The sequence below is a fragment of the Hakea prostrata genome, chromosome 11, assembly GCF_041222555.1.
Source record: "Hakea prostrata isolate BN-2017 chromosome 11, UWA_Hpros_2, whole genome shotgun sequence".
Taxonomy (NCBI): Eukaryota; Viridiplantae; Streptophyta; class Magnoliopsida; order Proteales; family Proteaceae; genus Hakea; species Hakea prostrata.
Window position 1 is genome coordinate 22816432 of NC_142610.1, and position 14888 is coordinate 22831319.

Sequence of the window (14888 nt, forward strand, 5' to 3'; positions counted from 1 at the left end):
TAGTGCATTGAAAGACAATTTCTTTGTTCGAGACCTAAAGTCCTAGGAGGTCTGTGGTTCGATCCTCCATTCCCTCCACACCTTAATCCCCCTGTGCATCTCATCCCCAAAATGCTTATGGGTCCTAGTCCCAATGACTAGCATCTAAATTCCAAGAAATTCTAAAAGACAAGTTGGGCTGCTCGGTTGAAGATTATAAATTCCAAGAAAATGTTATTTAATTAATAAAAGAATTTAAAATTGACATTACTACAAGAGTGGAAAGCTATACTAACAGGTCACGGCTGCTATGATTGATATGCGCACATTGAATTAGACTTAATCTCAACTTGATCCTTTTTCCATCTTAATTAAGCCCTTCGTTTGGTAGACTAATTTGAATTATTCCATTAGGATATTTATTAATTTATAAGTTTGGATAATAATACTTCTTCTTGACCTTAAAAAATAATAATACTTCTTAACCAAAAAAAAAAACAACTTAATTTTCACTAGAAAAATGTAATAATACTTAATTAACTAAATTGTAATTAATCCCACATCAATATTGACGATTTCCAAACATGGATTAAGGAGGCCATGTCGTATTCAGATCATTCTGATAAATGGGATTATCAGATTCCAATCTGATAATTCATTTATAATTGTGTTAGTGCTATGTTTATATCAAGGATTTTGAAAGGAAAATTTTCAGCACCACCTTTGAGTTACTAAAAATAATGCCACTCTCAATTGAAAATATATTAAAGCTTGGGAGATACATTCTATGGATAGGGTTACTCCCAAATAATAATATATTTTTTTTTTGTACAAAAGTATTTTTTTATATATAAAAAATTTGAAGATGGAATATTAGAAAAAAATAATAATACTTAATTAGCTAAATTTTAATCCCCACGTCAATATTGGCGATTTCCGAACATGGATTAAGGAAGCAGTGCCGTAATCATATAATTCCAATAGATGGGATTATCATATTTCAATTTGTTAATTCATATATACTTGTGCCACGTTTATATTATAAGGATTTGCAAAGAAAAATTTTCAGCAGCCCTCCTATGAGTTATCTAATTTATCAATCAGACCTCCTATAAGATAAAAATATATTAAAGACACTTGCTGCCATTAGAAATTACAGTTAAGTATTGAGGTAAGTAAGTGAATTATTTTAAAAGAACAAGAATAACCTCAAACTCAAAAATTTACGCTTGATCTGTTTCTTGACTTGTTTCTTTGTCTCCTTTTACTGTCGATAACTTTTTCCTTTCACAAAGTTTGGAAGATATAGTCTTTGAATAGTACTTTGAGCTTTTTACAGGGCGCCCACTTAAGTAGGCCTTTAATTCTTGTACGACTTTTTTCATATTCAAAAATTGCTAATTATCCACCTTAATTTTCAAAGGGTTCGAACTGTTAAGTGTAGGTTGTAAAATGTCCTACATGCCATTCTCATTATGGAAAGATAAAATTACCCCTCACTCAATTTCACCGTCATATAATTCTTCCATAATCTCATGGATTTTGATGGGTTTCTGGTTTTATTTTTCTTAAAATATCTGTTGGGATTGTCTCTGGAAATCTGTCGCTGTTTTTAGATTATTCAGTAAGAAACTGTGACTCCCCCAAACTCGTCCTCAACCTTGCCTATCATGAAGAAATCACCGACAACTTTATAGGTTTTTTTTCTTCCTATTTTTCCTTTTGAATCGTTTTGATAGAAGCAGAGATTATGTTGTGAAAGGCATTTTAGTCTTTTTACTCGTATAAGGGTATATCAGTTATTTTACCACTAAACTTAATGGTCAAAGGGCTTGACTGTTAAAGTGGATAATTTGCAATTTTCGAACATGAGTAGGGTGGGCGCCGTGCAATGTAGTTCAAAAATTTGAGACCATTTAATTGGGTGTCCTACAAACAACTCTAGTATTTTTAACTTTAACATGTAAGAATAATACTGAAAATGGATAATGAAAACAAACTGAGAATAGAAGTTTGACCGATAAATTGAATGACTCAAAAGGATGATTTTATTATTAAGATAACTGAAGGGGTGTATTTAAAATTTTTCAATTTTAAAACTACGTAATTAAACCATGCAAGCTGAGTCCAAGTCAACGTAGGACATTCTCAAAAGTCGCACTCATTTTTAGGTAAGTCAAACTCGAAGGGACATGGAACTGTCACAAGTCATAACAAAGCATTAACCTTAAAACACAAGCCACAAATCAAACAAGAATGAATCTTCAGATTCTGATCTAACGGTTTAAATCCATAATCTATAATCCTTTCTGTCTTTATAAACAAAACCCAGTGCTTCATCAACTCCAAACTTCCAAAGCTTTTCTCTTCTGGTTTCTGCTGTGTTCCAACGATCAGAAATGAAGAGCAAAATTCAGGTGATTCTCGGGGTTCAATTACTGATCTTTCTGGTTCTCTGGTTCGACCCAGTCGTATGTGATCCACAAGCAAGATTCTTGAACATGGGTTGCAGCCCAGTCAATCTAACCGATCTGAAAACTTTCTTCGCCAATCTCAATGCAACTTTCCCGGACCTCCGGAACCAGCTCGCTGGTTCTAACAATGTCCGGTTCGCAACAGCTCAACATGGCCGGTCAAGCCCGGTTTACGGCTTGGCTCAGTGCAGAGATTACCTATCCACCGCCGATTGTCTCTCTTGCTTTGACACCGCTGTGGCTCGTATCAGAAAATGCTCAGCTGCTAACGGCGCTCGCGTTATCTTTGACGGTTGCTTCTTAAGGTAAGTAGTTATATACTTATATACAGTTTTTTCCGTAACGGAATGGAATGAATCATGACGGAGTTTCGTTTCGTTTCGTTTCGTTGCAGGTATGAGAGTCTGTATTTTTACGACCAAACGACGGCACAAGGCAACATAGCGATATGTGGAAACAAAACCGTATCTGATGCTAACGGTTTTGAAATCACAGCGAAAGCTGTGTTATCCAATCTCCTAACTGCAACTCCGCGAATTCAAGGGTATTATGCAGCAGTGAAGGAAAACACAACCAGTTCCAAAGGTGGTGCAGTGTATGCTGTGGCGCAGTGTGCGCATACGGTAAGTGAGAGCGGGTGTAGTGATTGTTTAGCTGTGGCGTATCAGAATATAGAGATTTGTATTCCAGTAGCTGATGGGAGAGCCGTTGATGCTGGTTGTTTTATGAGATACTCTGCAACAGCTTTCTTTGCAGATAACCAAACTACTAATATCAAACCATACCTGAAAACAGGTGAGTTTTTCAAAATGTAGCGGTACCGGAATTGTTGTTTTTGGGGGTGACAGTATCGGGTTTGGGTTTGGTATCAGTAATTCATTTTCTTTTATATTACAGGAAAGTCAAAGAAGAAGAAGGCCATTATTATTGGAGTAACAGCTGGAGGAGTTGGCCTTCTCTTGATTATGAGTATACTCTTTCTACTCTTCTTACGATCTAGAAGGACCAAGCAAACCGATAGAGGTAAAGAGTTTCTCCTTCATTGAGATAGATTCATCAGTTCTTCTCTAGAGAGCCTAGCCTAATGTAGTCTAATGGAAACATCTCAAAGTTAGGTTATGCAACACATATCTTATCTTGATGTCTATTTAGTCAATTTTCAGAACATGGTATTGTGGATTCTAATCCTCATGTCACGCTACTTGCTGCTTCTTGTCATTTTTGCCCGTTGGATGAGTGTCACCTATATTAGTCAAGTCAAGTCAAGTCAAGTTTGGATCATTCATGAGTTAGGGTAGAGGTTTGCACTTCCTTCACACCTTTCTACCACAAATTACTGAGATAGGTCTCGCTTTCAATGTATTTTGTCAACACTTAGACATGGGCCCTATGTCTAATATGGTGGACGGATGATGTGAGGGGAGCACAGATTTCTACCTGACAAGTAAATTAAGTATTTAGACTCAATTAAACCCACACCATCGACTTTTGTACTTGCATAAAACCACAACTTAAAATCCAATAGTTTGGATTTAGAGACAATTTTGGTTTTGTAAATGTGTGTACTCGGATGGTGTGGATTGGAAAGATAGAAAGGACAAAAGGCCTAGGTGTATTCATATGCTACAGCCCAATCTGGGTGATGAACTCCTAGTAATGACCATGGTTCTAAGTTTTGGTATCAGATCTTTTGATATGGCTGATTTGTGTAAGTTCTATCTATATAACTGATCCATGACAATATCAATCTAATGCCATATTGGTTTATGGGTTGACTAATTCATTATATGATTTTATTTTCTGTGGAAAACAAATTCATAGCATGACAAAGTCAATACATACATCAACATCTGCTCTACAGATTGATAGAACCCAAAAATTTGACAAGTACTAACCAAACGAGGGATTCATTGACAAAACTGACTAAGATAAAGAATCTACTACTAAATCAGAAGATCTAGAAACATAAGAAAATGAATCAGATAACTCTATCAACGGTTCACTCATTTAATGCACAACACTGAAGTTCAACCTGTGCTTTATCGGTTCTCTCATTCTTTTTCCTTGTACAGTTAGCATACTTGGAGCTACGGAGCTCCGAGGACCAGTGAGTTTCTCCTACAAGGATTTGGAGAAATCAACCAACAATTTTTCTCCCGAGAATAAGCTGGGAGAAGGAGGATTTGGAGATGTCTACAAGGTATTTTCAGACCCATACTTTATTTTCTAAAATTCGGTTTTGCTTCTCAAAATTCTGAGTTTAGGGCTTTAGAAGTTGAACATTTAATCCTAGCTTCGTAGTTCTTTGATGGGCTTTTGATAAAACATTGTAAAAACTGCTTTGTGTTGGCAGGGAGTTCTGAAAAATGGAAAAATAGTTGCAGTCAAGAAACTTACACTTGGTCGATCTGCTAGAGCAAATGCGGATTTCGCTAGCGAAGTTAAGCTTATTAGCAATGTCCATCATCGTAATGTTGTTCGTCTTCTTGGGTGTTGTAGCAAAGGCCCCGAATTGCTGCTTGTTTATGAATACATGGCCAACAACAGTCTTGATAGATTATTATTTGGTAATTTGATCTACTTCATCTTATGATAACACACTTGCAATTTAAATTTCTTAGTGTTTAGCATTTGGGTCACCCAAGTCACTGGTGATCCTTGTGAGTTGAAGTCAGAAAGGTATCCCTCTTATGTATTATGATGAGTTCAATTATGCTTTTTTCAGGTGAAAAACGTGGGTCTCTCAACTGGAAACAAAGGTTTAACATAACTGTTGGCATGGCAAGGGGGCTTGCTTATTTACATGAGGAGTTCCATGTATGCATCATCCATCGAGATATAAAGTCAAGTAATATACTGTTGGATGATGATTTTCAGCCCAAAATTGCAGATTTTGGGCTTGCAAGATTTCGGCCAGGGGATCAAAGTCATCTAAGCACTGGATTTGCTGGAACCCTGTAAGTTTTGAGTAAAATGCAACTGCTGTGTCTTTTTCTTTCTCTTTTGATCTCTGTCATGTCGATTGATAGATTCGGAGATATAAAATTAGAGCTCAAACTAACTTAAACATACTGTTTTTGTTTTGCTTTGAGATTCAAAAGTAAAAGTTTTTGTGTTGGGATGCCTTGCTTAAGTGCAATCTTCGCTCTTTAAAACTATAGCTCCATCCCATAAGAGATGGGTTTTGAAAGTTTGCTTTAACTTCCCTCCTTCAAACCCATCTCCAGCTTTGGGTTTTCTCATTTTCAATCCTCCACTTCTATTTTGCGTGCTCCCATCATCCGATATTTTCTACAGTACTATCTAAGCATTCTTGATGTAATAAATGATGGATCAATGATCATACCTTGATTTTAAGGTCAATGGAGGTGAAAAAATAGGTGTTTTCTTCATATAGCCTTGTCAATGAACACTACATTACATTGAACACAAAGTAATTTGATGGTCTTACTTGAGAGGCCAATTTGATGGATCAAGCTTTAAGAATGGTGTCAGCTAAATTGGTTGTGATTAATACAGTAGGTTTTAAATGCAATTTCAGAATTGCTGACTGATCTACTAGCATCAGTGCACAGATATATCCTGAGAAGACTATTGATGTTAATTGGAACTGATAAAAAATTTATTGTATTCTCGTGTTTCAGGGGTTACACTTCACCTGAGTATGCAATTCATGGGCAGCTGTCTGAGAAGGTTGATACTTACAGTTACGGCGTGGTTGTCCTTGAAATCATAAGTGGTCGAAAAAGCAATGACTTAAAGCTTGATCCTGAAAATCAATACCTCCTTGAATGGGTAAAATTTTTTGTTGATCATGATTACTTCTTTGCCTTACCTTCTACAGTCAACAAACTTATTTGATCAATTGGTGATCTGGGTTTATATATGTAACTAATCTTAATAGAATTCCTTTCTGTATTTACTCAAATTCTCAAGTATGGATCTAACCAATGTGTCTGGTAATTCAACAGTCATTTCATGATACCTGGATAATTGTAACTATTACCATGTGAATATGTGATGACAGAATTTTTTGTTTACATCAAGAGATGCAGCTTTAAATCATCTTTATATCATAATACACAGAATTTCTTCCCATCTCTGCTTATCCCTGTCTGCCTTTTCTCTGGTTGCTTTGCAGGCTTGGAGGCTGTATGAGCAAAATAAACTGATGGAGTTGGTGGATGACAAGTTAGACCCTGAAGAATATGATGAAACTGAGATAAAGAAGATCATAGAGATAGCTCTCCGATGCACACAATCCTCAGTTGCATTGAGACCCAAAATGTCTGAAGTTGTTGTCATGCTGGTAAGCAGGCAGGAACTACCAGAGGTTAGACCAACAAGACCTACATTCATCGATGCTGCTAGTAGGGTTCGTGGAGATACTTCCTCTTCTAGTGGGTCATCTGCTTCAAACGCCACAGTTTCGAAAAGCGTACTTTCGGGTCGTTGAAATGCTAGCTAAATCTTAGATTTGATACTAAAACATTGCTATAAGCCTTCTTGGATATGCATGCTCTTGTGCTACAACAAAGAGGAGTTTGTCCACCTCAAAGGAGTGAAATGAAGGAAGCTTTGTAATAATCTAAGAACCAAAGAATTTTCTTATTTCTAAGAGAACTTTACCGAGCTTTCAACTCACGTACTATTTCATCTTGTTCCTTCGGTTAGATGCTAAAATTTCCATATGATTGCAATTTTACCTTTGCTCATGTAACGTACAAGAAAATCGATTAAGAAATGCAAGTGAATGTTCATCTGTCTAATCAAATTTCAGACCACAAGCCATAAGAAATGAAACCTGTTGAATTAAGGTTTGTCAGGAGGATACACGAGAAGAGGAAGAATGAAGAAAAGGAAGAAGACGAGTCGAGGTTTAAGTGGTTTAGTTGCAATGTCTAGGTCCATTGTTGATTGGGTTCTCTTAGTCATTAATTTATAACTCTTCTAGTTGATTTGCAAAGGATCCTTGTTTTATTAGCTTTTAGATCAAGGGTTTGTTTTTTAGTTTAATTTTGAAAATGATTCTTATATTCATTCAATTTGGAGGCTTGTTGAAATGGGACTCTTGAAGAGTTTGAGACTTCAAATAACTTGCTTTGATTGAGTGTGCACTGAGGAGTCCTGTGCAACTGGTACTTTAACAAAATAGAATTCCATTTGACCAAATTTTTGCGAACAAAGTTCAAACTATGACCTTATTGACCAGTGGCACTTACATACCAAAACAAAAGTGAATTAGGTCCCTTATTGGGCAGCTTGTGTAGATTAAGAGTAATCATTACTATTACAATTTGAACGTCCCTTGTGTATAATCAAAATAAAACAAGCAAATTAGTTATTTATGATGAAATGTTATTTTCTAATCAAACTCTCTTGATTTAACATGAAGAACTTTGATAGTTATGGGCAAATCCTACAAATCTTTGGAAATAGAGCCAATCATTAATTCCCAACTATGGGGCAAGTGAAATTCCATACATAAATCACTTGATAAAAGGGAAAAAGTTTTTATTGTGTCATTTAAATTATATAGGAATTCTTGAAGCCAAATTCAGAATGACAAGTTTTCCGTTACCCATAATTTGTGGAGGAGAAATTGAGGAACAGTAAGTGTTGCGCGCATACTTAATCTGTGAAGGGGAAATGTTGGTTTATCAAAGGGGTGAAGCTGATTACTCAAGACAACTGAAGAATGTTTCTTGTTATTGTTACTGCTCTCTATCAAGGCATTCAGACTGCAACAATTTTGGGCATCAATATCAGGATTGTGATTTCAGATTATTCACAATGTCATAAGCTATTTTCAGTCCTGCTAACGCAATGGCCAGTTCATTTACAACCAAAGAGCTAGCTAGCTGTCAGTCTCTCCTTTGAACCTCTTCATATTGAATCATTTAATCAATTTTTATCATTAGGATGCATGAACTTTCCTTTAGTTAATGTATTTCTTTTTCCTTCAAAATAAAAAAAAAAAGAAAGGAAAAGAAAAAAAAGGTGCAACTCCATATTCTACTGTTCTCTTTGTTTTGTAGGATTTTTTTCTTGTTCTCTCTACCACAAAACTCTGCTTCTCCCTCCCCCTATTCCTGCAAATCCCAATCATGGCGTCTCGTCATTTCCTCGTCGCTTTCATCTTTCTAGGTCTCATAGCAATTGGAACCAACGCAAGACCAGGCGTTCATTTGCACCCATGCAAAACCACACTCATCGCTGACGCCATCGCCCCAAAGTCTGAAAAACCTAACGACCCAAATCCTTCTCGTTTCTTCACTATTTTCAGTGAAACCAAGGAATTCAATCCACGAATCATCCTTCCCTCCGAGGAGCTCATAGCCGATAATGGTGGCTCTGATCTTGGCCGTCCGATTAGGCATTTAGCGAGAGCGATGATGGTTCTGGTTCGATTCTTGGGCTAGTCATGGACACTCTCAGCGTTGTTATTGGCTTGGTGGACGCTGGTTTCTTATGTTGCGTAACTCTGTTCTCGGTTTGGTTTCTCATTACTTACTGCCCTAAATCCAAAGATTCTGAACTTGAAGGTGAAGATGATGACTGTAGTGATGTTTTTGACGATGATGTGAGGAATAAGATGGGTTATGTCAAGATCCATGACGATACAGTTGCTGCTGTTCCTGTTGATGAAGTGGTATAATCAGGGGTGGAAGACTAAGGTTTTTGTGTCTTTTTTGAAAAATTAGTGTGTGTTCTCTGACATTTTCTCTGATTTGAAATGGGTTTTTCATATTGAGTTATCTGTATATATGTGAAGTTTTCTCTTCCTTATTGATAAATGGTTTCTGTTCAATTCTCACATAGAAGCATATGGTTCATTTGGTTTGGAACCAACCGACCCTACAGTCCGAGTTAAAGCCACTTAAACTAACTTTTGTTGCACATGTTGATAATCAACGGTGAAAATTTAATCCGAGCTTCAAAATTAAGATCCAACTGTTCACTGCTTGGAGCAGTGTCACGTAAGTATGCTCCCAAGCAAAATCTCCTATGCCCAAACATAGAGCAAACTAGATTGCAAGAGTCTAACCATGTATGGAAGAGGCAAGGCTGACAGGGACCAACACTACCTTAATCATAAATCCGATATGATCTCTAAATATAAAGGCAATACCCCCTTTTCGCTCTCATTTTTGAACAATATGCATCAAAGTTCATTGTAGACTTGAATGTTGTGCATTTAATGCGCAACACCTGCTGCCAACTGTCGAGATCAAAATCTCGACCGAGATTTCAATCTAAACCGTCCATCTCATAGGTGGTTGAAAGCCAGACGGACTATCGAGATCAAAACTTTGATTGTTGGCAGCACAGTACTGCATATTTAATGTGCAACACTGAAGTTGAACCCTCAGAGTTTGTCTTGAGAATGCGTACTAGAGGAACACTCCAATACACAAAGGTAGGCTGGGGATATCCATTGGGTCCTTCGCAGGTGCTTTCAAGTGGAATTATATTATTGGAAAATTCTGCATTTGGCCTTATCAGCAATTTGAATAACTTCTTCTGGCGACCAAAGCCTGTTATTGAATACCATATCATTTCTAGCCTTCCAAATCTGCCAAAACTATTGATAAGGCCTCAGTTGCAGCTTTTCGTCACTTCTAAATAAAGAGTCCCAACCCTCCATCCATTTGATCAAATCTGGTTCATTAGGAGAACTGGGGTCAATTTGTGAGGATACCATATTCATTATCAATCATATCAGAAACAAATAGCAACATGAATATAAAGATATGCTATAGAATTTGAAAATAAAATCTTCCCTTTTCTTTCCACCCTTAGTTGTATGCTTATCAGATCCGTTCTAAATTGTTTGATATACCTGATATTCCTCTACATCTCCTTCTGTTCGATCTCTTTACAGAAATAGAATCCAGCTTAAAGGGTACTTCGAAAAATATCAAGACATTAGAAAAGTGAATTCCATTACTTTTTATAGAAGCCAGTGTGGCAAGAAATTAAGTTCTTGACAACCCAGATAGAAAAAAGGAAGAAACTTCCCCGTTTTCTCCTCTTTCACCCCACCCCCCTACCCTTTTTTTCTCTGCTTCAATATAGAAGCCCTATCTCCTCTCTCTTTGTCCCCAAAAAAAATCTCTCTCAGTTTGACAATGTCAGCCACCAGACGCTCAAAGAGAAGCAGGTCTTCAAGTAATCTATTGGTCACTCGGCGGCAGCAGTGCCGGAAATATAGATGCCCAAGGAGAAGCAAGTCTCCAACAGATCTACAAGCCACATGGTCACGGTATTGCCAGAAAGCTGAACTTTCATGGCCACAGCAGTGCCGGAAAGATAGACGCCCAAGGAAAAGCAAGTCTCCAATAGATCTACAAGCCACATGGTCACAGTATTGCCAGAAAGCTGAACTCTCATGGCCGCAGCAGTGCCGAAAACCTAGAGGCCCAAGGAGAAGAAAGTCTTCAACATGTCTTTGGTCAGAAGAAGATGAGATAACCCTTCTGAAATGTGCTCTTCACATCTCCAGAATGCCTCCAACTGTAGAAAATGGGGGATTTCTCTTTGGAGTAATCCAAAAATTCCTCTCTGTTCCATATAACAGGGAGAAAATTTTACGTAAGCTCCAATTTCTGCTGCTATGGTATACAGAAGTGCAAAAGTCAAGCGCTCCAGTTCTTGATTCTCATGATCAGATCTTACATGATATCGCCCACAAACTCTGGGGTGTCGAAGAAAACCCTAATGGAGCTGCAGTTGCAGGAAATGGTAAGAAGAGGTGTCAGCCACTGAATCAAAAGATGGGGGTAGGTTTGCAGTTGGGTTCAGAATTAGGGTTTATGAGGTCGGCTCGTTATCATATGGAAGAGATGATGGAGAAGGAGTTGAAGAACCTTCAGGATATAAGGGTGATGAAGAGACAAGAGAAACAGGTTCTCCCGGACCTGGCTTGCTTGATAAAGAAATCTGTACGTGCTTAGTATTTTCTCATTTCTAATTTGCATTTTTTTCAGACCATAGGCTAATCAGATTGTGGAACCTTTTGTTTTGATGAGAATATCATGATAATCATGTTCATAAGTATTTCCCTTCTCATGCTTGTTCTCTATGAATATTCGTAACGTATCTATACAATCGTAAGAGATAACCCAAGAGGTTGTTTCACCAAAAAAAAATATGGCAAGAGGTCCGGACCTGGCCAATGGTCATATGGAAAGAAATGGAGATGAATGCAATGGGTAGATTGAGATACCAGTTTTGACATTGCTATGAGAAAGTCATTTGTTTTGAGTAGGCATTTTGTTTTATAGCTGAAGCAGATATACGGATTCTTTTCTCATTTTGATCCTTAATACAACTGATCTTTACCCTCAAGAGGGGGAAGAAATCTATAAAATTGTAGTTCATTCATGCTTTCTTGATTAAAGGAAAATGTTATTGTTGACACAAGAACATCAACTTAGCAAGCAGATTTGAACACCACTCTATAAAACTTCTATTGGTCTTAATGATTGCAGTTTATATGAGTTGTTATGGTTTTGTATTTTTGTATTCGAAGTTTGTGGTGGTTTCATTGGTATTACATGATGTTTGTAAATGCATGGCTTGTATTTTGGTAATAATGGTTTGGTATTATAATATATATATAGTCAGAGGCGATACATGTATAAATACAAGAATACAATAGTACGTATGAAGTATGTACGTGATGGTATATGACTAACACATGGTAGCCGTTGAAATCTTCAAAAACAAACCAAGCTACCTATGACATGATGCACTATTTCGTCATCTGTATCATATTTTCTCCCTCTATTATTTTTGGATCAGTTGTTTAGGTATTAGGTTTGTACCCAATTTATGTTCTATTTGATTAGTTACAATCTAATGGTATGGTGGGCCTTTTACCCAAAAACATGGTACAGCGGGTCTTTTGAGAGAGATCATTAATGCAAAACCCTAGTATTAATTACCATACATATTAGTTGGAAGGAATAACCTGGTACAAGGTGAGATTTCTTAGCGTATTGCTTTTGTTGGTGATATTGTTTTGGTAGATGAGACACAAGTAGGGATTAATGCCAACTTAGAAATATGGAGATCAACTTGATAATCCAAAGGTTTTAATCTAAGTAGAATGAAGATGAAATATATGGTGTATAATATTAGGTAGGCTAGATAAAAATGAGGTGGCAAAACTTGATGTGAAGGACATTCCACAAAACAGTTGTTAGATTTAGCTACTTGGATGAACCATAAATAAAGAAGGTGATATAGAAGATGATATTTCCAAGTCAATAAGTGGAAATGAGCGCCATAGGATGATGATATAGAAGATGATGTTTCCCAACTACGGTGTATGATGCAAAATGTTAGGCTATTAAGAATCATCTTATAGATAAACTCAGTGTAGTAGAAATGATGTTGTCGAGATAGATGTGTGGCAAAACTAGGAAAAGATAAAGGAATGAAGGATCATATTAGATATGGTTTGAGAGTGGCTCCAATAAACAATCAGTTATGAGTAAGTCACTTGAGGAACCATCCATGTTCAATGGAAACCTTTAAATGCCTCTAATGGAAGAGTAATGTAATCCAAATGAACTAAAAAGATTAGAGTTAGTCCTAAGATAACCTTTGGAGAAGTGCTTAGAAAATATATGCAATTTTTAGGCCTAATACCCAAGATGGCCTAAAATCGATCTGACTAGAAGGCAAGGATCAGTGTATATATCCAACCCCATTTAGTTGAAATACAATTTGTGCCATTTGTTGTTGTTGTTTGTAAGCAGCAGATATGGTGTTCTCAACTAGATACTAAAGGTTTGATGTTTTAAGCAACCTCATGCTTAAACACTAAACCTTAACACCAAATCAACAAATTAAAAGCCTCATTCGCACAACTGCCAACTCACACAATTGAATATCCTCTAGTTTCAATTAATCATCATGGCCTTCCCATCACTTTATATTGCAAAAGCTCTCCTCCGGGAAACTTTTTTGTTCTGGAAAACATACAGATTACCTCCTTTCTATGACTCATCATGAATTTCAGGTCTTAATTAACTCATTAATTGAGGTTGACTCTGCATTGCCACATACATGATCTGCATTTCCGTTTGGGTAAGGATTATACAGATATTATCATGGAAACAGTTTTCCGTATCAAGAGTCATTTCTCTTGAAGAAATTCACTAGATTCGAGCTGTTCGTTGCATGCCTATGATTCCAAATTACAAATTAAGCTTGCATACATCTTAAATGGTGATTTTGATTTCTTTTGGATACAGAAACATCTTCTTCAGATTTTGTGAACTCAGAGAATCCTTTGGTCTATCGTTCTAAGCTTATGCCACTGATCCTTTGCTGTAGGGGTTCTAATTATTTGTAGAAATTTTCTTTTGGTTGCAGTTCTAATGAATAGAAGAACCCTCTTTCTCTAGAAACTGATCTTCCCAATCCTACATATCTTGGCACTTTAACTGCCCAAAATATTTCAATTATAAAACATCCAAGTTTCAGTTTATTTTCGCACTTTGCAGATCAGTAGTATTCGATGAGATCAATAAAATTTCTAAAGGCATGATTACTGTCCATATATGATATGCATTTCTTGTTCATAAGCTTGTTCTGATGATATGAATGGAAGCTATATGCTATACTAGATAACCTTTGTGAAACACTATTTCATGCAGTTCTAGGTAGCTCTACTTCGATCGGGAGCTGCTTTCTCGAACAGACCAAAGATGACAAAGCAGCCGTTGTTACGGCAGCAACAAATTCAAAGAACCATGAGTTGCCCTACTCTCTCCCTCTCTCTCTCTCTCTTGCTGAACCTTCATTCCTTGTTTTCTATGTTGCTGAAGTTTAAGCCTAAAAAATTTACTGGCTTTTTTGGAAGACCTTGTAATAATCTTAGGAATTATATAAAGTTGAATGGTAATGGCATTTTTGTTTTTAGTCTTCTTTTTGTTTCTTCACACTGGCATAGGTAGTTCTGGTAACAGTATTCTTGAATTTATCTTGTAACAAAGTAATGAACTACTATTGAAAGGTTGTTCAGTTGGTAATTAATGACTGGAAACCCCCTCTTAATGAAGAGGTCACCGCTTCTACTCTCACTGTGGTACATATAATAGTCCTCACTTCCTAATATAAAGATACTAACTTAGTTTGAAAAATTAAAAATTAAATTAAAAAACCAGTTTTACTAACCAAACACCTTCTCATTCTTTTTACATTTCCATGACAAGTTTTCCCAACACCAATTGCAGTCTAAGAAAACATTTTCAATCCAAAAGTAAAAAATAAAAAATGATGATTATACAGAAGAATAACGTTCTTTCAGCCTAAGACGATATACATAGAAAATACAAGAACAAGTTTAGGTTAAATCAGCATTTGTTTATTTGGCCAGTTCTTAACTAAGTTTTACCAATGAACAAAAAAACAACTAAG

At 36.6% G+C, this 14888-nt stretch overlaps 1 protein-coding gene across 1 annotated transcript; it reads left to right on the top strand.

Moving 5' to 3' along the window:
* Window positions 1-2331: 2331 nt before the first annotated feature.
* On the top strand, window positions 2332-7345 carry LOC149000976 (cysteine-rich receptor-like protein kinase 2). The gene is made up of 8 exons (XM_089140110.1): window positions 2332-2758; window positions 2848-3248; window positions 3351-3476; window positions 4526-4653; window positions 4807-5020; window positions 5179-5410; window positions 6098-6248; window positions 6595-7345. The coding sequence occupies exons 1-8, from the start codon at window positions 2379-2381 to the stop codon at window positions 6907-6909; spliced, it is 1947 nt and encodes a 648-aa protein (XP_088996236.1). The 5' UTR covers window positions 2332-2378; the 3' UTR covers window positions 6910-7345.
* The last annotated feature ends 7543 nt before the right edge of the window (window positions 7346-14888 follow it).